The sequence below is a fragment of the Aspergillus nomiae genome, assembly GCF_001204775.2.
Source record: "Aspergillus nomiae NRRL 13137 chromosome Unknown contig00014, whole genome shotgun sequence".
NCBI classification, from domain to species: domain Eukaryota; kingdom Fungi; phylum Ascomycota; class Eurotiomycetes; order Eurotiales; family Aspergillaceae; genus Aspergillus; species Aspergillus nomiae.
This window is the reverse complement of record NW_015378069.1, coordinates 45981-66675: the sequence shown is the minus strand read 5'-3', so window position 1 is coordinate 66675 and position 20695 is coordinate 45981. Positions and strand designations below refer to the sequence as shown.

At 48.8% G+C, this 20695-nt stretch overlaps 8 protein-coding genes across 8 annotated transcripts; 4 read left to right on the top strand and 4 right to left on the bottom strand.

The window, feature by feature from the left end:
- Nucleotides 1-415: 415 nt before the first annotated feature.
- Nucleotides 416-2045, top strand: trr1 (thioredoxin-disulfide reductase TRR1; the record flags this gene model as incomplete). The annotated part of the gene is made up of 3 exons (XM_015546274.1): nucleotides 416-613; nucleotides 686-1585; nucleotides 1642-2045. Coding segments are annotated over 3 exons (1230 nt in total), but the record flags the coding sequence as incomplete, so codon positions are not given.
- A 165-nt stretch (nucleotides 2046-2210) lies between these two features.
- On the bottom strand, nucleotides 2211-5627 carry aof2 (putative lysine-specific histone demethylase Aof2; the record flags this gene model as incomplete). Its single annotated transcript, XM_015546273.1, has 1 exon — nucleotides 2211-5627. The coding sequence occupies one exon, from the start codon at nucleotides 5625-5627 to the stop codon at nucleotides 2211-2213; it is 3417 nt and encodes a 1138-aa protein (XP_015411342.1).
- Nucleotides 5628-6494: 867 nt separating this feature from the next.
- ANOM_001014 (uncharacterized protein) lies at nucleotides 6495-7990 on the bottom strand (the record flags this gene model as incomplete). The annotated part of the gene is made up of 4 exons (XM_015546272.1): nucleotides 7754-7990; nucleotides 7082-7701; nucleotides 6895-7034; nucleotides 6495-6841 (listed from the first exon to the last, which is right to left on the bottom strand). Exons 1-4 carry the CDS (start codon nucleotides 7985-7987, stop codon nucleotides 6495-6497), a joined length of 1341 nt encoding a protein of 446 aa, XP_015411343.1. The 5' UTR covers nucleotides 7988-7990.
- Nucleotides 7991-8773: 783 nt separating this feature from the next.
- On the bottom strand, nucleotides 8774-10294 carry ANOM_001013 (TVP38/TMEM64 family protein). The gene is made up of 3 exons (XM_015546271.1): nucleotides 9799-10294; nucleotides 9325-9744; nucleotides 8774-9267 (listed from the first exon to the last, which is right to left on the bottom strand). The coding sequence occupies exons 1-3, from the start codon at nucleotides 10260-10262 to the stop codon at nucleotides 8907-8909; spliced, it is 1245 nt and encodes a 414-aa protein (XP_015411336.1). The 5' UTR covers nucleotides 10263-10294; the 3' UTR covers nucleotides 8774-8906.
- A 1663-nt stretch (nucleotides 10295-11957) lies between these two features.
- ANOM_001012 (CCCH zinc finger and SMR domain protein) lies at nucleotides 11958-14446 on the top strand (the record flags this gene model as incomplete). Its single annotated transcript, XM_015546270.1, has 3 exons — nucleotides 11958-13030; nucleotides 13104-13829; nucleotides 13882-14446. Coding segments are annotated over 3 exons (2319 nt in total), but the record flags the coding sequence as incomplete, so codon positions are not given.
- Nucleotides 14447-14905: 459 nt separating this feature from the next.
- ANOM_001011 (HpcH/HpaI aldolase/citrate lyase family protein) lies at nucleotides 14906-16152 on the bottom strand (the record flags this gene model as incomplete). Its single annotated transcript, XM_015546269.1, has 3 exons — nucleotides 14906-15616; nucleotides 15683-15956; nucleotides 16023-16152. Coding segments are annotated over 3 exons (1050 nt in total), but the record flags the coding sequence as incomplete, so codon positions are not given.
- A 476-nt stretch (nucleotides 16153-16628) lies between these two features.
- Nucleotides 16629-17544, top strand: ANOM_001010 (DUF846 domain-containing protein). The gene is made up of 3 exons (XM_015546268.1): nucleotides 16629-16793; nucleotides 16918-17204; nucleotides 17261-17544. The coding sequence occupies exons 1-3, from the start codon at nucleotides 16645-16647 to the stop codon at nucleotides 17407-17409; spliced, it is 585 nt and encodes a 194-aa protein (XP_015411339.1). The 5' UTR covers nucleotides 16629-16644; the 3' UTR covers nucleotides 17410-17544.
- A 1564-nt stretch (nucleotides 17545-19108) lies between these two features.
- Nucleotides 19109-20693, top strand: ANOM_001009 (uncharacterized protein; the record flags this gene model as incomplete). The annotated part of the gene is made up of 4 exons (XM_015546267.1): nucleotides 19109-19231; nucleotides 19492-19530; nucleotides 19600-19803; nucleotides 19857-20693. The coding sequence occupies 4 exons, from the start codon at nucleotides 19109-19111 to the stop codon at nucleotides 20691-20693; spliced, it is 1203 nt and encodes a 400-aa protein (XP_015411313.1).
- Between the last annotated feature and the right edge of the window lie 2 nt (nucleotides 20694-20695).

Here is a 20695-nt window from a genome sequence, read left to right as displayed (position 1 = left end):
GAGATAAAGAAGTGATCGATAATCAGTGGCGGTCTCGGCCCGTGACTGCTTTCTAAGCACCGGCGCACGTGATCCGGTCTCGCCGTTGGCAATCCGGAATGTTTTCCCCTGTACCTGGTCGGAGAGAGAAAAGTCGCTTCCGTGGTTTTCTTGTGCAATTCCATTCTTTGTCATTCATCTGGTTTATTCATTGTCCCCACACGGATTCCAGGTAGGAAGCCAGTCTCTTGGTTTCGACCGTTTAGCTAATCTTGAACCATCCAGCCCTTTTTTCGTCAGGCCGTCCCCACCACCCGGCAATCTGAGCCCCTCCTTCGCCTCTTTCGCTGCGCTCTCCCTGAACGCCCATAATTAAAGGCCGCCTATTTCCCGACCCGACTTTCTTTCTTTCCCCTTCCCAATCTCCTTCCCAACACCGTCAAACTGTTTTCCTTCGCTTCTCGACGACTTCCCTTTTCCTCTCTTCGATCCTCGCTCGGATTGACTGCCGCTGCTGCCTCGTCGCTGCACCAGAAATCCTCCCCGTCCGCTTCAGTTCTATCAAATACTCTTTCGACGCCCCTGCGCGTCAGTCAAAGTTCGGCATCCAGGATGGTGCACACCAAGGTCGTTAGTGAGTTTTCCCTAGTTCTTGTATATAATGTTGCCCAGATCAGTTGGAGATACTAATTGGTACCCCCCGTAGTCATTGGCTCCGGCCCCGCCGCACACACCGCCGCGATCTATCTCTCTCGTGCGGAGCTCAAGCCTGTCCTCTATGAGGGTATGCTGGCTAACGGCACTGCCGCTGGTGGTCAGCTCACCACCACCACCGACATCGAGAACTTCCCCGGCTTCCCTGATGGTATCGGTGGTACAGAGTTGATGGAGAACATGCGCAAGCAGTCCGTCCGTTTCGGAACCGAGGTCATCACCGAGACTATCTCGAGAGTGGATTTCTCGCAGAGGCCGTTCAAGCTGTGGACAGAGTGGAACGATGGTCCTGACAATGAGCCCGCCCACACTGCCGATGCTATTATCATCGCCACTGGTGCCAATGCCCGTCGTCTCGACCTGCCCGGTGAGGACAAGTACTGGCAGAACGGAATCAGCGCCTGTGCCGTCTGTGACGGTGCTGTGCCAATCTTCCGTAACAAGCCCCTCTATGTGATCGGTGGTGGTGACTCCGCTGCCGAAGAGGCCATGTTCCTGGCCAAGTACGGCAGCTCGGTTACCGTTCTGGTCCGTCGTGACAAGCTTCGTGCCAGCAAGGCCATGGCCAGCCGTCTTCTGGCCCACCCCAAGGTGACCGTTCGTTTCAACACCGTTGCGACTCAGGTCCTGGGTGAGGAGAAGCCCATGGGCTTGATGACCCACCTGCGTGTCAAGAACACCGTCACCGGCGAGGAGGAGACCGTCGACGCTAACGGTCTTTTCTACGCCGTTGGCCACGACCCCGCCACCTCCTTGGTCAAGGGCACGATCGACCTCGATGACGAAGGATACATCATCACCAAGCCTGGCACCAGCTACACCAGCCTGGAAGGTGTCTTCGCTTGCGGTGACGTCCAGGACAAGCGCTATCGCCAGGCCATCACCAGTGCCGGTATGCCATGACCCCACTATTACCCCGTCACATCAAATACTAACAGTCTTTCACAGGCTCCGGCTGCATTGCTGCTCTCGAGGCTGAGAAGTTCATCGCTGAATCCGAGTCCCCTGAAGAGGAGGCTCCCGTCAACGAGGTCAAGCAAACCCCTCAGGGTAAAACCGCGGAGTACAAGTCTAACCCTCTCCTCTAAACGTCTCCGTCCCCGCCACACCTACTCTATAGATTCCTGATCACCACCACCTCTTCATCACACCTAGATCTGCCCTACACCGGCTGACTATCATGTTTCATGTCCTACGGATATATCCATTTTGCTTATTTTGATGGCTGTTTATATTAGACTTCAGCGTTCTGGTCATTCTCCTCGGTTTGTGATGGGAAGTTTAATACATTTTTTTTCGGTCCCTTCGATGATACTCGTGGCGCGCATGTTTCATGGGTCGCTGAAACTATGAATTTCATATCAATAGACTAGAATATAGAGTAATTCTCGAGGATCCTGATTCGAATCTGGTTTCATTTGATAGTACAAAGATGGTCGTTAAGAGCATATATATCTTACATAGTATGCATCAACTCGTGCAATTCATAATAGGAGCAAGATCGTCCAGGCTGAATCTCAACGATTCGACAAGTCAGAGTTATGCAAGGAGCCGTTCACTTGTACCCCATTTATGGGGGGATGAACAGTCGCAGCAGCAGTTACTCCATGAGTCCGATCGCTCGAGTTATTTGTATGCTGTCCCAATGAAGAGATGGTCGAAGTAGTAGCACCAGCGCCAATTGACAAATGATTTGTCGGCACAACAGTGTCCGCAGAACGTACACCCCAACTTTCAAACGGATTAGCTGCATACCACTTCGTCTTCAATTCGGCCGCCTTCTGCTCCCACTCGGCGATCTGTTGTTTCCACCGGCTCCACATTTCCGCATTGGTCTGTCGGTTGACCTCTGTCTGTTCGATGTACGGCCGCTTTTCCTCTTCGCTGGCTCGCCGCCACATGAGTCCGAGCTCATGACGGATCTCATCGCGAGCAGCTTTCGCGTTAGGGTCGTTCGTTTCTGCTCGGCGAGCTTCGTCGCATTGGGAGCGGCATATTCCCCAGTAGTCTTTTTGGTAGAGGAGGAAAGGGTTTAGGCCGGTTCTTGCTGGTCGGGGCATGGGAGGGCCGATTTCCGATTGAATTGATGTCCACATTGCTTGTTCGTAGGCATGTTGACGGGCTGATATAGGTGAGGCTGGTTCCGCTGAGTTGGTTGGAAGATTGCTAATGGATGATGCCACGGGCATGGGCGGCTCTTTTCGCTTTTGTCCTGCCGCTGTTGGAATGCTAAATTCTGCCTTTCCTTTCTCTGGTACGAGGGGGTTCGGTAGCTCTAAGGGACCTAGGATAGACTCGATCACCTCAGAGCCGGCGCGGAGCCCAGAGATATATGCTCCGTGGACAGTGGCAGGGTGAGTGCCACATGTCGCCTCCCCTGCAAAGTGCAAATTGCCAATCGGCTTGGCCATCAGGTCGTAATCTCCTGGAAGTGCTTGCGCCGCCACATAGGAGTAGCTGCCCCTAGTGAACCTATCGGACTTCCATCTCGTGACTATTGTTTCTAGTGGATCGGGAACCACCGTATGTTTGAATACATTGCGGAGTTGGCTGGTCACCTCAGCAATAATTTGATCATCAGGTGTACATTCCGCCTGAAGAGCGGCATCTCCGGCCATAAGGGCAATTAGAACGGGAAGTCCGGTAGTCTTCAGACAATTCCAGAAAAGGTAGAATCGACCTCGGTTAGCAGCATAATCTTCTTGAATGGTGCTGTTTCGATTCGTGGGTTCGCGCAGAAGCCCAAACATATCTCGTTCAGTGTCCCAGAATGGCTGGTCAAACACCAGAATCACCTTGTTCATTACTCCAAACCCGAGTCGATCAATGGCTCCACGTTTCCATTCTGGTAGAGGAGGTTCAAACTGTATGGATTGATGCTTAAGCACGCCCAAGGAGCCGGTGAAGACCACTTTGTCTGCCGCAAACGATTCGCCGTCTTCGCAGTGAACAACTGTCTTCTGTTTTCCCATTCCAGACGGGTCATATGATATCTTAGACACTATCTTGTTTGTTCGAACGTCGAGTTTTGTAGGTAATGAGAATAGCCCGTAGGGGACTTGTTGATATCCACCTACTACCTGTGAATGCTCGCCTTCGAACTCATTTCCTATATCTTGATCCCATCCGGAAAGACTAAGTCTACTGACGTTAGTCGCGTTTGCATATTCCAAATTGGCAAAGTGCCAGTTAATCAAACGCATGTCTTTCGGGGATAGCGGGAGCATCCGCTGGTATTGCCGGATGCCCTCGTCCAGCACAGCACCTAACGTTTGAGACGACGAAACCTTAGCGACGGGGTCCAGGTTTAAAGTAGCATTAGCTGGAACGCCGTCGTTCAATCTCCAACCATTCACTTGACATGTAAAAGCAGCTGGTTGCTCCTCCGGGCGTGCAAGATCTGCACCTGGGGCTCCCGGTGCCTTGATGTCTGCGGTTTTATGACCTACGCCTCGACGGACACGCTTTGTAGGAAGCAAAAGGCCGATAGTACCGGAAGCCCTTGCTTCCTCGTATTGTCTTACTGTGACACCATCGCTTGTTGACAAATCGCGACCTGAATCAATCAATTCCCGGTCGCCTTCCGCGGTAGGAACGACGATGGATTTATGTCGATAGAGCCCGGAACGGTCTAAGACATCATCATAGAGCCTTTCATCCATCGCATCCTGAATCTCATCCACCGGTGAACCATCTATGTCATAAATTGTCGAAATGTCGCGTAACAAGTGATATGGAAGAGCCAGCTGGCTCCGAATGATTGGGTCTAACGGATTACCACGGTCGAAACCAACAACTATATGCGCACCCATCTCGGCCTTAGGGACTAGTCCGGGGCCTAACTTAGACGTCTGAAGACTTCGCAAAGGATGTGAGTATATACGACCTCCAATTCTGCGTCTTCCTTCTAACAAAATGACCCGAGGGGCTGTGGACGCGTCGCGATAATGACGAAATAGACCTTCCAAGTGCCGTGCGCAACCTAGACCTGACATCCCAGCCCCAATCACGACCACCACGGGACCTTCCTTGCGCCGGCCTTTCTTTGGAGCTACAAAAGGCATAGGAATTTCGACACAACCAAAGTTGATGTACCCATTTCGTACCAGCCATTCATACGCGAAAGAGGCGAGGTTCATCCAACGGTAGTCCTTCGCACACCCAAGAGCTTCCTCCTTGGAAACGCTTACCATCGGATTTCGAGTCCAAAGTCGAAGTATACCATTCCGTATGTTCAAATATACTGTGACGTGCAGATGACACAAATGGTCCTGCAACGCTTCCTGCTCCTTTAAGTGCAGCGCGTACGGATTGAGTCTGGATGCATAAGCTGCAGAGATACACTGCTGAGCGTAAACTGCAGCCGGAAGCCTCGAAGGTATGGAGGATCTTGGGCGATATGTCGTAAACCCATTCCCGCTATCTGCATTTTTAGTGTCTGTGACGAGAGAAGATAAAGAGGGCTTGCTGATGACAGTTATCGGTGGCATTGGATTATTTTGACTCGGTTGAGGCGTGAATGAAGAAGTCGTGACTGAATCGCTCGACCTACCATGGGCCGTAGTTGTATGAACATCCTGAGATAGATAGTCTGTACTTTGGGACCTAGAGTCAACCCCGTCTAAAGCTGTTCTTTCTACCTGATGACCTGGGTTTGAGTTGCTGTTTGAGACAGAATATAGATTTGTGACAGTGGCTTGATTCAAGTCGTTATCCAACTTTGAGGCATGAGCCTTCATCATGCTAGCGTTCAACTGCAGACTGCCCCTTGGCAATGTTTGGTTTGACGGCAGCAGGGCAACATGGCCGCTGCTGTTGATGCTAATGTTTGTTGGGATATATTGGTCTAGAGTGGTGACCTCATAAGAATGGCCATTTAGGACATGCGTTTTCATCGAAGCTGCAGCTCCCATATTGCTGGCAAGGGGTGCCATATTGTCGCGGTATGTGTTGTAGCAATGAGATCGACTATTGCCCAGTTCAGTAGAAGGTAACTATATTATACTGAGCCTATCCATAGACATAGCACTTCCATCATTTGAGAATACAGGCAGCACAGATCTCAACGTTTCAATCCATTGTGGGTCCACTCATTGGGAGCCGTTGGTGGCGGGTAGGAGAGAAGCTTGATATGGGGATGTACAAATTCCTTGAGAGAATGTCAGAACATGTTATATGATTGTTTATAAACTTCTAAAGATACGGTTATAGGACATGAGAAAGGCCTCGCATAACATGGAGCAGGAGTCCATTGACTTACCTGAGATGTTAGTTCGAGGGGTTATTGGGGGCAAGAAAGATACTGATTATCCGAACCCATCGCTTTCCTTCTACAACCGATGCAACCCTAGAGGATGGTACTGAAATGTAGCAGACCAACAGTCAGTTAGGGCCAATTGCCGATAAAGGCGAGAGAACGCAAGAGTGCCAGGGATTTGGTAAAGCGCAGGGTGATGTGAAACCTGAACTCTGAGGCTATCGATGGAGATTTGGTACTGCGGATGGGCCCATGCGTATTTTTCAGTCCGAACCCAAGGTATGCCACATTCTGCAGGCTGCACTTTGTCTAGTTCCCACCCTTCTTACACTCACTCACTCACTCTTTGATCCCTTGTTATTATGAAAATCAGGCATGTTTGATTATACTGTGATTGACAAGACAGCAAAGGAATTGAAATTGCGAAGTTTGAATAGCCCAGGGAATCTCCACAGTCTTTATATATTGATAATGCACAGCAATCAATGTGATACGTACTCAATTCATTATCTCGTTAAATGTAGTACAAACAAAAGGTTTACAATCAGATATAGTTCGTAAAATCCAGCCAGGTCTTGATGCAGCCGTGATCATTACGCGGCAAGGACGAGCAGATACTCACGAGTGGACTGCGGACACCTTCCAGTCCCCATTTCTTAGGTATTAAGCAAAGTAAGTATCTGACCTTTGCGTCCTCCCGGTTTTGAGCACAGTTCCGGTCGGAAGTAAAGTCCATGACGGTTTGGCCTGAACTATCCGCTATGGACATTACCCAAATTGGCGTATAGGATTCCAGCAGCCGACCTCTACGGATATGCCACGTGCAATCATCCGTCGGGCAAAGACATTCAAGAAAAGGAAAGACTGAATTTACTGATGGCATAGAGAAGACTATACGATAATGAATAGTGTTCTTATAGAAATGAAGTAGGGGTAAAACTAACCATCGGGACGGAATTTCACTCTTAGGATTATCAACTCCAATATTTCATCTTCAAGAGGTTGGAAGAGCGCATCCACGATCGCTGACTCGGTACTCCCGGTGGACTTAACAAGATATTCACGGAAATCTAGTTTTTCGGCCCTAGTTAAACCTAAGCCTTTGTTAATTAATAGACTGGCATCACCTACCGTTCAATTATATCCTCCCTGACCATTGCCTGTTCGCTCTCAGATATATCCTTCAAAGAACGTGGTCGACGAAAATTGATCAGGTAAGGTGTAACCGGAGAGAATGTGTACGAAACGGAAAAGTCATACAAGACTGTATCATGGAAGTCCCCCGAAAGCCTGAAATGATCATCTCGTACATCACCATGAGTGATTCCGAGTCTGTGTAATGCCAAAAGACGGCGAATACGGTCATGGAAAAGACTAATGTAGTATTCCAGTTCGAAAACACTGAGGAACCCTAAAGCACTGAGACGATTCTTGAATTCAAGGTTCCTTTCTGTACATGCTGCTAGGATTCGTCGTGATGCAAGCCTTGGCCTGATAAGTTCGAGGATAACAGCTCGACGGTTAACATAACCGCAGGTGAACTTGGATATATCGAGATCGGTCATGACACCATGAAACTCAGGAAAATATATCCTTTGGGAGCTTGGACACAACGCATTAATGCGGCTGTATACTCGAGCTTCGTTAGTATATGGGTCGAGTTCATCTTTTACCCCCTGAAGCTTCTTAGGTATGCGTGGAGGAACTCGTCGCAGTTGCGAGTATGCATTCTCTTCAGTGTAGCCAGGGAACTTTATCTGATATCAGACTCTATGTTAAAGATCCTGCCCCTAATATACTTACTACTTTGGCCACATATTTGCGCATATACATCCCGTCGTGCTGAACGAGAAGCCATAGAACTTGAATCTGATCCTGACTAGGGCGCCGACCAGTACCCACTGACCTTCCCAAAACCCACTTTCCCTGTGGAGGAGAAAACGGCCTGAAAACTTGCCTATCATCGTAAACTGCATTGATCCACTCTGGAGGAGGCCATTCGAAGAAGAATTCCTCAGTCCACGACTTGTCACTCATACTGCCTGTCGTCGATTAGTGGAGGTGCTAGCTGCTTTCTGAACCAACAGAACTCAGGATGCCGAATGTAAAATCGTACTATAGCCACCTTAATAAAGAGATGTAGGAAGGAGTCTGGCGAAATTGTTACGGCAGGTCTTCTGACGTTTTGGAGACGGATTTGCGATATAGTCTGCCAGAATATGATCATCAGGTCATTAACGGTTCTATCTTTTATCTGCCGACTAAGAGATCAATTGTGCAGTGGGTGATTAACCCCCAAGGGGCGTTACTCACCGCAGTCCCAGAATTACCCAGCCAACCCCGGAGCAGACACAATTAATGCGCTGTTGAGGAGAAGGCGTCAAGGGGTTGACAAGTGTTTATCAGAAGATAAAAAACACAAGGACTAATCAGTCAGGCGTCTACCATAGCAATGGAAACGGCCTGGAGAAACATTAGAACTGTCAAGTCATGCAATGCCTCTGTGGTCTGTTCTATATTGATGTTAAGCCTGACCGGAATTACTTTGACCTACTTAGTATTTCAGTAATGCTGAATCAAGAGCAAAATACGTGACTGCTCAGTAAACAAACCCTGAGCACCCTCACAAAAAAGCAGCCGTGTCCGACACAGGCAAGCTACCAGAAATCTGCAGTGTGCATATGTGCATATGTGTATGTATATACCCTTCTCTACTTTATATAAGTGATCTCGCTTCTCCTACCAACGCCTACGTGAACAGAGCTCGTTTCAAATCGATAGGATTACAGATGGGAGATTGGGGTATGGGCCTGGACAACCGAGAACGCCAAACTCCCCCAAAACTTTCAGTATCGCATCAACGATTCACGCCATCGGTAGGAAACCTATAGGACATGAACCGTGGGAATTACCTCTATCGCAAGCAGTGTCTAGAAAGCAAATGCGGCTCCGAGTTTCAGCTCTTCCGCACGTGTGTATGTAGGCCATACGTTTCCCCCTCACCGCCGTCTCCATTCTTGAAGACGTCGTCTGAATCATTATCTGTAAACTCATCCCGGTAGTGGCCCTGGGATTGAAGTCTGGGCGAGTTCTCGCCACCGCTGTCATCGTCAATGGCCAGATCAACATTATCGTCATCGAAATCATGGAACCCGAGACGCTCCTCCTCGTCACGAGCAAGAGTTGTGGCAGCAGTGTTGACATACGGGTCCTCAGAGAAGGCATGGTGAGGGCGACGGTCAGCATGATCGGCCTGCAAGGATCGACGTATATCGGCTCTCTCCTGGGCCTCTAACTCCTTAGCTCGTGCCATAGTCCTAAAAACTCTGTCAGCTTTCGAATTTCGCAAAGTAGACTAGTCGTTGACGGCCCACCTTTTATAGATGTACCAGCCGGTGAAAATGCCGATCGCAACGGTTACGATGATGCTGCCGATATTCACGGCTTTAGAACCTGCGCTCATCTCCTCTCCTTTCTCGGAAAGTAAACGGATCCGGCTGCCTACAAAGGCCGGGACAAGAAGCTTAGGTGTAACGATAGCCGTGGCAAGTCCATACATCAATGGCTGAACGGTCGGGAAGGTTGAAACAGCACCGTTGCATACTGAGTACGGCAAAGGACAGAGACGAATCATACACAGCAGTTTCAGCCCGTCATACTTCAACGTCAACGCAAGAGCTGCGAATCTTTTATCACGCTCCATCATTCGATTGACGAACTTTGACAGGATAGTCCGAGAAACAATGAAGGAGCACGTAGATCCCAGCACAGTCGCAGACGCATAGAGAAACCATCTATCGAGGATGTCAGTGGGCCGGTCAAGACCAGGATAAAGACGCAAATCTTACCCTTTCCATACGCCAAAGATGTAGCCAGATATGGTACCAAAGGTAGACCACCCCACCAATGGTGGAAAGGAGACGAAGAATACACATAACCAGAGGACAATGTATGCCCCCGCTGAGTTCTCCCATTTCTCTGCTACAGGGCCAAGCCATATGAAGACTTTGCCCGTGAAAACCAGGAATCCAATTCCGAGGAGATTGGCAAGCAAAGCAGCAGCAGCAGCACCTACTTTCTGCCAAAAACTCAATCTCCGCCAAATTGCCATCATTCGTTGCGATGTTTCATTCAAGCGATGAGCGACCTGCTTCCAGAGGGTACGAGGCTCGGAGGGGTTGGCGGGATTGCTCCTGCCGGATGCCAAATGACTCCATGGCGGATACGAATCATTGTCTGCGGGTGAAAGTGACTCTGAAGGCGAGGTGGGGAGGGACAAAGCCCGGGCGGTAGATGTATAGTCGGCAGGCATCTTTCAGGAATATAAGAGAGTGTATTGCGATTCCGAAGCCGGAGAGACAGTCCAAGAACAAGTATTCGCAAGCCGATAGAGTTCGACGGTTAAGTGGAAGCGTAAGCGTAACACCAACGATTATCTTATTGTTGCTTTTTTAGAATTGGAAGGTAGTCCCCGATAGATCGCCACGTTACTAGCCGTTGATCAATTAGCGAGGGCGTATCTATGCCCCCAGCGTGAGCGGATACATGGGAAGTTGGAAAGGGATCGGTGTTTTGCAACAAGTCCAAATGGCTGGAAGGCGTTCCTGAATTGTTGGGGAAATGGAAGAAAGATTTACCAGGTAAAAAGCTAAGCAGCCATGATGAACCTTCAGTCGCGATCGCAGATAGATAAAAGCCTATGATAACGGCTGAGACGTGGCATAGAGCCCCTATAAAGACAATGACAGTTTGTCTGCCTGAGAGTGAAATGGAGGCTGTGCTATTAGGTTGGTGGTAAAACTAACTAATTAATGGAGCTGCTGACTGTACGGTATGAAGTCACACCATTACCGCATGAGTACCCTCAGTACGGTATTATTGTACTCAGTGTCAAACATGCGTACTATGACCTACCTACGGAAGCTTGGTTCTTTCCACCTACCAGACTATTTTTTAGGGGATATGCTATACTAATTTATATCAAGAACACTTTGTTCCTCTTCAATATGGGAGAGAGAAGGTAAAAGTAGTTCCTGCTTTCAGGGTACTTGCCGGTATGCAGCCTGCATCCAAGGTTCGTGATCCATGATGGGTGGGTATATGTATGTATCGGCAGATCGACCAGTGATCCTGCTGGGTTATCGCCCGTGCCAAGACCCTGTTGCCATCAAGTCTAGATTTCATGGAAAGGCAGCAGCAAGTCAAGAAGTTTTCCCCCCACATTCATACCCAGCGATTTTCTGTGGGACGGGAAAGGGGAGTCAAAAAAAGGTAAAAGGCTATATATGTACCTTGATATATCAAACTCTATGGAATAATCAATCGGGTCCAGAAAATAAACAGACTAAAGCAGAAAAACAAACAAAAGACCTGTATAGAACAGGCACAGCTAGCTCATTTCAAATTTCTCCTATAGTCTGTAACGCCTCGTCAATATCAATCGAATGGATCCATCCTGGATATTGACACCTGTTTCCATTCTGGTTTAGTGCTTCACTCAATCGGGTGAGAAGATCGAGAGGGGAGGTCGAATTGGTGGTTGGATTGGAGCCACAGCCTCAGGTTGGAGAACAAATAATCTACAAAGGTCAAGCTCTCGACCAGACATCTGTTTTCTCCCCCCAATTTAATTCCCACCTTGACAGCCGTACCCGTACCTTTCTCCCCCAACTTACGATTTAGTCTACACCCGACAATTCCTTTCTCCCTCTCCCTTCTTTTCTTTTTTCCTTGCTTTTTCTTCGCATGTTTTCTCGTTTCTCCCATTAAGTTGCTTCTTCTTCTTCTTTTTCTCTCTCTCCTTTATTTCTTGGATGTCCCCTTGTTCTTCCCTGATTGATCGTTCCCTGCTCAGATGTGATGCGATTACCTATGGTCTACCACACGTTTCCTGTCGCATCCTGCTAACATCTCTCATCTAACATCTCGTTTCATCCATGACCATACACTGGATTACCTCTTTAGACAGGGAACAATGAACGCTGAATGTTAAACTCCCTTCTCAGTTTGTGGTGGTGTTGCACAATCTCATTCTTGTCCTCTATTCAACCTACTGTCTTACCCCTCATTTCCCTCCGCCCCTTTTACACCGCGTATCTCTGCCCTCTTATCAACACCCCTCAGTTGCATGACATCGCCTCCACTCAGCATGATTTCAGAAGAGCTTCTTGAGGACTGCCTCCAATCCCTCCAAGGCCAAGACTTCGACGAGGAAGAACAGGCCGAGAAAGCTGAGGATTTCCTGCGAGAGAAGACCTCCTTGTCGGGGTCGTCCTTAGAAAATGCCGTGCTGGACGTCCTATGGAGGCATCGAAATCGCTCCCTTCCGGGTTCCTCTCCTCCTCCGCCCCGACATACTGTCATTCGCCGCTCATCTCCAGCCCCCTGGCAAATGGGCCGTTCGTCGACGCCGTTGTCACCCCATTCAAATCTAGGAACGAGCCCGGGGAGTACCTCTTGGCTTCCTAATTCACGAGGCGGCTTCTCGCGACCGGCGCTGTCCTCTACCGTATCACCATTTACTTCCCCGCGCCCGTCGCCCAGACTCGCTCTTGCCCAGCCGATCCCTCACTCCCCGAATTTAAACGCATACGAATTCTCCGACCAGACCCAAGTGTCCGACTTCTATGGTGATTTTGGTAGCGACAGCAATGTGGACTGGCTGGTAGCCGACGATGCCAACAGCACTACCTCTTCTGTCGGGACACTGAGTGCCATTGGAGGCCTCAGCGCTACGGCCGCTGAATTTGTCCCGGATATGAGTCCCCATGATATTTTGCGCACAGTGCTCGGAGATAAAAGGACAAACGATGAGATAGAAGCTGCCCTCGAGGCAAACAGTTACGACTTAGGTGCGACAATTGCATCTTTGTCTCAAGGTCATGATGGGGATGGGTTTGTCCATCACTCGGATGACACTCGTGTGGTTGTTGGAAAATCGATGGCAATGGAGCAAGCCAAACCTGGAAGTTCCCCAGGCCAAATCCGTAGCCCAGTGGTCTGCAAGTATTGGTTGTCTACTGGCCAATGTCTCCGCGCCGATTGCCGGTTTAGCCATGACCTAACCAATCATCTTTGCAAGTGAGTCTGACGAGGGCTTTGTAGACATGTTCTAACAGACAGTGGCACTGACGATGTTACCCTCCCTTTATAGATACTGGGTTATGGGCAATTGTTTGGCTGGCGATGGTTGCCCTTTTTCACATGATCCTTCAGCGCTCGTCGCCAATCTCAGCGTGACGGACGGCAGCCATCAAGGCTCGACTGGTCCTCAGTTCCACGTAGATAGCGCCTCCGAAGCATTCCCTCCTTTACAATCCACGCTAGGCGTGGGTGATCAATGGGCGGGCCAATACATTGGCAAATACCCATCTCATTTATCGGGTCTAATGGGGCCCAAAGGCGTGTCGCAATCAATGCAACTTGTCACAGGCAAACGAAATGGAAGTTCAACACATGGGTCTCGCCCTCATTCCCGACCCGGTAGCAGGCATCAGAATCGTGAATTAAACCCGGCTGCCCCGTCTGTGGATGACCCAGATGCATTTCCTACACTTGCTGCTGTCAGCGCCAAAAATAAGAAACATCATGGTAAACGTGGCGCGCATAATCGTGAAGCCAATTCCAATAAAGATAGTGTGCCTACTTCACTAGCAGATGTCGTACGCATGTCTCCATCTCCCGCAGTTGGGAAGGGCAAGACCACATCCAGAAACAAAGAAGGAGCCAAAGGCCGTGAGAACAGCGCCGCTGCTCAGTCTATACCACCGCCGCAAAACATCCCTTGGCTTGAGACAGGCTCGCGAGCCAACCAGCAATATATCAAGTACCGTACGGAAGCCATCCGCCATGGCACAGTAAGGAACAAGTTTCTCCAAAGGTAAGGGCCTCGAGATGCACCCTGATTCGAGTAAGCTGACTGTCTTCATAAGTGCGGCCCAAGCCTGGAATCGTAATGATGCTAGGGCGGCAAAAGCTCTATCTCTGCGGGGTCAGGCGGAGAACGAAGCTATGCGTAAGTGCCATCGAGAAGCCGCACGGCAATTATACGAAGAACGAAATAAACACATAGTCAATGCCGGTCTGGACGATTCCTTGGAAGAGCTCTATGTAGATTTGCATGGCCTACACCCCGAGGAAGCAATTGAATATTTGGAGAAGATCCTCCTCAAACATGCTAATGAAGGCCGGCGTGTTGTCTATGCCATCACAGGCACAGGCCACCATTCTAAGAATGGGAAAGACAAGATAGGAAAGGCAGTCAAGGCTTGGCTGAACGAGTGGAAATACCTATTCCGTGAATTTAGCGTACCTGGAGAAAGGGGAGGGTATGTGGGTGGGATCTTGGGCATCGATCCCACGAGTTACGACAGATCTCTAGCGAAGAGTCTAGAAGACAGTGCTGATGCAAAAGCCGGTGCAGGTGGGAACACACCCGTGCTAACGATGGGCAAGATTCAGCTGTTGAAGCGGGAGGATTTGGAAGTGAAACACTAAAGCACACTTGAGAAAGGCCTTCCAATTTATGAATTCAGTGGAAGGAATAGTACTTGTGTTGTACGGAGTACTACAAGTCGCCTCCGTGATATGTTACGGTATCCATAGTGTGCCCACCTTCCCCCCTCCCAATTGTCTAAGACGCGGAATTGCAAGCGGTGGTGGATTTCCCGCAGCCTGAACGCAAGTCCCCCGTGGACATCAATTCCAGCAAGTATATGAAAGGATGCAGGAATTCAGGGAATGAAATAGATAAATCTCTTATCATCTGTTCCTGTGCATAGCATCAACTTTCTTCTGGCCTCCTCTTTGTCCGTCCCCTTATCCTTCTTCAACACGGAGGCTGGCTAGTTAATACAACATTATTTCAATATACGTATCCATTGGTAATTTTCTCCTGAGTGTTGGTGAGATTTGCAGCTAAAGACTATTGTTTAACGTGGGGACAGAGAGTAATATTTACTCGGGCTCCTGGTCGCGCCACTTCTCGCGTAATTCTTCAACATTGAAACCGCAGGCCTCGGCCTTCTTCACGATTGCCCTCGCCTTTTCAGCAACCGGGACATCAATCATCTTGCCATCCAACGTCCAAGCACCCCGGCCCGCCGCCGCCGCCTTGTCATCTGCAATAGTCACCCGCACGGCCCACTGAACCTCATCCGAGTCTGGGCCAAAGATCTGTTGTACAGTCGGCACCTGAGAAGGATGGATACACTGCTTCCCGTTGAATCCCAACTGTCTACCACCGCGACATTCCTCTTCCAGAACAGCCGGCGGAGACCCGTCACCCTTAGTCGATTTATAGGTCGTACAGACAAGATCAATAGTAGAAGGCAGATTCGCCGCCCTCGCAGCAGTAGCAATCATAGACCGAGCGAAGAGAAATTCAGTCAGATCGGGGGTCCGTGTCAGACTGAGGTCGAGGGCGAAATCCTCCGCGGCGAAAATCAGGCCCTGCAGAAGTGGCGTGGAGGCGCAGATCTGGGTCAGATTGGTTAGGGATTTGGCCGACTCAACGAGAGCCAGGAGAGAAATCGGAGGTCGCGAGGAAGCATCTTGGGATTGGGGCTGTTGGGAAAGCGTGTGGGTGATGACGTCGTTGACGAATGTTAGGTCGGAAGCTGAGTTGACTTTCGGGATGACGATGGTGCTTAGATTGGGGGACTGGAGCTGTTTATTCTGTGAGCTGGTGGAATTGGAAAGAAAGCAAGCCGAATCCAGAAGACATGGGCTTACCACTTCTGTTAGATCTGCGAGGGCTAGACCGCTGTCTACGGAGTTGATGCGGACTGCTCGTTCGCGGATGCCTGAGGGTGCGGGCTGGTCGAGAGCTCTCCGCACCAGGGAACGAGCTTCCGCTTTCTTGTGCGGAGTCACGCTGTCTTCTAGGTCATAGGCTACGCAGTCGGCTGTTAATGTGCGTGATTTGTCGATGAAGCGCTGCGATGAGCCCGGGACTGGGTTATTTAGGGTCAGCGAGGGTCGTCTGGGTGTGAGCGATGTGGTGCGCCTGCAATCATTCTGGTTTGTAGGGACGAGGTGAAATGCGGGGAAGAGCTGCCTGGGAAGGACGTACTGTAGAGCAATGCGCGACGGAGCGTATTTCTGGACGCCATTGTCGCTAGATACTGAGCGATTCAAAGAGTCTCTGTGTGTATCTCGCTTCCCTTTAGTTCGGCAGTATTACAAAGTGGCGAGGAGAGCGAAGACTGGCGGCAGTTGAGAAGTCAGTCTTTTCCTCCCTCGGCAACGAGGGCATAAAGCCTTCTCCGGAATCTAGATTTCAACATTGTGAGATCAGTGGAGACATCTATAAGCTTATTTTAAGGGGGAATATGATGTGTCCCGGTCAATTGAAACGAGCTTCTGACATTTCACACCACGTGTGAGTTGCCTCCACAATATGATTCGTTTTGTACTGATGTCTGTCGGTCTGTATGTACATGAGAGATCATCTTATCAGTCCATCAAACTAGCAATCCGTATGTTACATAAATAACCGCGTATCAAAAGCTCCACCGCCCGCATTCTGTCCTCGCTCACCGCCCGGCCATGGAGACACGCAACATCATCGCATTCATTCCGCCCTGTCAACTATTCTTCTTAAGAAGAGCAAAGTGAGCGTAATTGCTCCTGTCTTTGTCGCTGGCGTTCTTACTCGTCCCGTTACTAGATACTAAGATTTCCCCTCCGTCGATATGGAGCAACAACCCCTCAATCCTGAACCCCAGCAGGGTGATCTTAACTGGCGCCTGAGTGCGCATCCGATTACGTTGCTTTGTTTCCTGGGCTTCCGCTTCAGTGCCCTGCTGATGTACCTATTCGGGGTGCTGTTTATTAAGAATTTGTATGTGCCTTTATTTTGTTCTTGCATAGCTCCCTCCTCCAATATAATGTCGACCCCTCGTGGGCTATCTCGGAGATTTCTGCCCCTGAGTACATGGCCAATCCAATCTAATCTGAATCTACAGTATCTTGGTCTTCATCATCACCTTGCTTCTCCTCGCAGCAGACTTCTATTACCTCAAGAACATTGCCGGACGTCGCTTAGTGGGTCTCCGCTGGTGGAACGAAGTGAACACCGCGAGTGGTGACTCGCATTGGGTGTTCGAATCCTCGGACCCGACAACTCGTACGGTCGCAGCTACAGATAAGAGGTTCTTTTGGCTTAGCTTGTATGTGACGCCTGCGCTTTGGGTTGGGCTGGCGATTTTGGCCATCATTAGACTGAGCAGTGTTATTTGGTTGAGCTTGGTTGGTGAGTAGTGTCTTGTCTTCTGTGACTCTTGTGGTTTCTGATACTAATCGACATAGCTATTGCCCTCGTCTTGACAATCACCAATACCCTTGCTTTCTCCCGGTGCGATCGCTTCAGCCAAGCGTCCACCTTCGCCAACCGGGCACTGTCTGGAGGAATTGTGAACAACATCGCGGGGGGTCTGCTGGGCAGACTCTTCAAGTAAACAAGCAAGTCTTGAACGTTGTGCATTGTATGGTTGTCGTTCCTCCCTTGATACATCTGGATGTATTTTACAAATCACGTGCGCTTTATGTATGCTCAGGCCTCTCAATATGAAATGAATGCAACAACATGTTTGTATCTCACTCTTTTATACCTGTTGATCTTAATACCATTAGTCATTTTTGAGGGATTTTCCAGGGCTTGAGCTCAGTCTCAAAGCATGGGCCTCGTTTCTCACAAGGAATGGACTCTAATGCTGCGTGACTACAATGATTAGCACAAGCTATGTGACTTGTCAACTTTACAAGATGCAATTCCACAAAAAAAAAAAAAAAAAAGGTGCTAAACCAACAACCTATTCAACTTGAAAGGATTTGCTATTAGGCTCATCACCGCACTAGGACTGTCTTCCCAGGGACACAAAGATCACGAAATCGACCCCCTGCTATTTGCAAAATGAATACCTCCACCACTTGCCCACAAAGTCCTTATCAACAAACAAACAGTACAGAAGAAGAAAAACAACTACTGATCTCTAACCGAGAGTCTCTCACTCGCTACCTTCGAAATCTATTACATCCCAACAAAAAGCACAACTCACAACTCACAACTCACAACAAAAAAGCCAATACAACCCCACCCATCCATTTACAAAAATAACAAAAAAAGCACTAGCCTGAGAAACTAATACATGTCTCTCAGGGTTCTTATGCCAGGGAATGGAATAGGGGGTGACTGTGCCGCAGTACATTAGCGTCAGCCTCCTGACAAGGATTAAACGTTGAGAACAATACGAGGCTGGGGATTATTTCGATCTAGTATCCATAGCCATCCTACGTGGCTGTCAGTCAACAAAGAAAGAGCAGGATTCAAGAAAGACAATCTCATTATGAGTGCTGGCATACCTATTAGCGAAGTAAGACATGACAGTAATATGAATATGTATACTCCGTGTATACTACTAGAACATACCATACCCAAGCCCTAAACTATCTATCATCATCCAGGTCACATAAATTCAAATCAACCTAACTCAAGAACGAATCTCACAAGACCAAAGACACACAAAAAAGAAAAGATAACAAATATCAATCCCACTCCGTACAAAATCCCCCTTTCAAAACTCTCACATGCACAACTCCCAAAACAGGCCAAACCGCTATTCCTATCCCCCGTCCCCCGAGGAAGCTAAGTCCTAGTCCCATCAGCCACGTATCAGTTCTCCCCTGACATCCAAGGATAACATGCTTCTATTCGCTGTGGCCCTTGGCACCTCTCGCTCCTGGTTGAATCTTATTTTGGTACTTTGGGACAAAACTTGGAAGTCATGACTCGTGAAAGGCTACAATGGTGTGTGGATTGTGAGTGAGTGAGCACAAGGCTCCAGGCAACCATTGCCTTTTTTTTTTCTTTCATTTCATAGCATGGGTCTGTTCTCTGGGTTTGTTTTGCTTTGCAGCCTTGTACTTTTGACAAAGAAAAGATAAAGAAAAAAGCAATCATACAAATTACCAAGTGAGTCTATGGAAAAATACCCGGGAGAAGCATTAACACAACATTATGATAACGTTATGATAACCAAACTGAAAGGATCATTCATTTCCTCTCAGAGCACAGGTCACAGCCTCGTAGTATAAAACCCAGCATTCCATCTCACTGTCTCATCCTTGAGTTCTGGTTGATTCTTCTTTTCTTTCTAAATGCAGACCAAAAGAAAGAGGTGCCGATTGAGCAGTGGTGGTCGCTGGACCACAGAAGAACGATCTCGTCTATTGCGACTGCGTGATCTGAATAAGCATCTTCGTTGGACTCAGTTTCAGAAGGTGAGTTTTATCAACTTCCTTGTTGTTCAGGTACCCTTGCTTTGTGTATGTTCGGGTTGCTGATATGGATTGCTTTCTTGCTAGACATACTTTCCGCGACGATCCTATATGGCTTTGACAAAGGCTTACTCGGTGGGTTTTCCTTCCCCCTTTCTTTGTATTGCTTCATTGAGATATCCCTCGTCGATCTTTGCTGGTTTCTCTCTGGCTATTGTTTTTGTTGGGTTGTTTGGTTGAAGAGGTTCGCTAACCTGGACAAGGATATGAAATTGAACCAACAAACTAGGGACAACGCAATGGTGTGCATTCCGTCCCTCGGCCAAAAACAATAACAGCATTTGCTTACCGCTCCTATTGTCTTATACCAGGCCAATACTGCTAGCAATGGAACGACACTCCCATTCAAGACCAATAAGCCAATCAAACGACCAAACACGGACGAGCGCTCCGTCAATGAACGGGCCAATAAACAGTCTAAAACGGCCGAGAAAGATTCGACCTATGCGCCTGACGAAGACGGCGAGGGTTCGGAATCTTCATGTGGCGAAGATATTGATATGGATGGTGGCCCGGTATGTTACCCCCGTCTAGCCAGAGCCGAATAAATATACTAATAAGCATGCAGACGAGCCCCGTGAATGGTCGAACAAGAAGTTCGGCGAATTCCTTGGCAAAGAATAAAGCTCAAGCAGTGAGGATACCGCTGATATCTCAAAATCGCAGGATTGCCACAAGCTCTCAGACAAGTGTGTCTGATACGACAGCTCCGGAGTCCCCTAGCCGGACTAGACAAACCAAGGGCACTGAGAGGGTTCTGGGCGCTATTCACAATAGCAAGCCTGTATCGACCACTGCAGCGATGCAAAGTATCAGCCTGCCCAAAGCCAATCCTGGCAACCCGCCTTCTGAAGCTTCGCAGCCGCCACCGGCCAGTACGCAAATAGAAAGTCTGGATTCGGGCACGGCACACGGCCTATTTTCTAGCCTTGTGAAATCTATTGCAGATCACAAAAAATTATATGAATTGCTGCCAAAATTTCCTGAGAGACAAGGGAGCGAGCTCATTAAGTGGGCTCTTCTCGAATTGGTTTCTGATGCTCATTCTTACCAGTCCGCTCAGCAACTTATTGACGAGCAAACACGAGAGCTCGACACATATAAAAAGGGCCAGGAATCTCTGGAAGCAGAGCTATCGAAAGCTAGTGGCGAGATCGACACATATAAAAAGGGCCAGGAATCCCTGGAAGCAAAGCTATCGAAAGCTAGGGACGAGATAGCCAAATTAGATCAACAACTCAAGTCAACTCTCTCTCAGAGTTGCAAAGAATGCCGCCGACTGCAGGAGAGAAATACGGCTCTGGAAGAGACGATCAACATTGTAAAACGGCAGCTTCTCTCTGGTCCAGCAGAAAGACGTCCCCCTCCTAGCTCGTCAACGTCTGCCGGGGTGGTATCGGGTTGACA

Bases quoted from the DNA above. Each gene is read 5' to 3' on its own strand.
- ANOM_001013 (XM_015546271.1), bottom strand. From the start codon at position 10,262: ATGCCTGCCGACTATACATCTACCGCCCGGGCTTTGTCCCTCCCCACC. The intron at 9,745-9,798 runs GTAAGATTTGCG...CATCCTCGATAG, and splicing joins ATCTTTGGCGTATGGAAAGG to ATGGTTTCTCTATGCGTCTG. The intron at 9,268-9,324 runs GTGGGCCGTCAA...CAGAGTTTTTAG, and splicing joins GGCTGGTACATCTATAAAAG to GACTATGGCACGAGCTAAGG.
- ANOM_001010 (XM_015546268.1), top strand. From the start codon at position 16,645: ATGGAGCAACAACCCCTCAATCCTGAACCCCAGCAGGGTGATCTTAAC. The intron at 16,794-16,917 runs GTATGTGCCTTT...CTGAATCTACAG, and splicing joins GTGCTGTTTATTAAGAATTT to TATCTTGGTCTTCATCATCA. The intron at 17,205-17,260 runs GTGAGTAGTGTC...TAATCGACATAG, and splicing joins TATTTGGTTGAGCTTGGTTG to CTATTGCCCTCGTCTTGACA.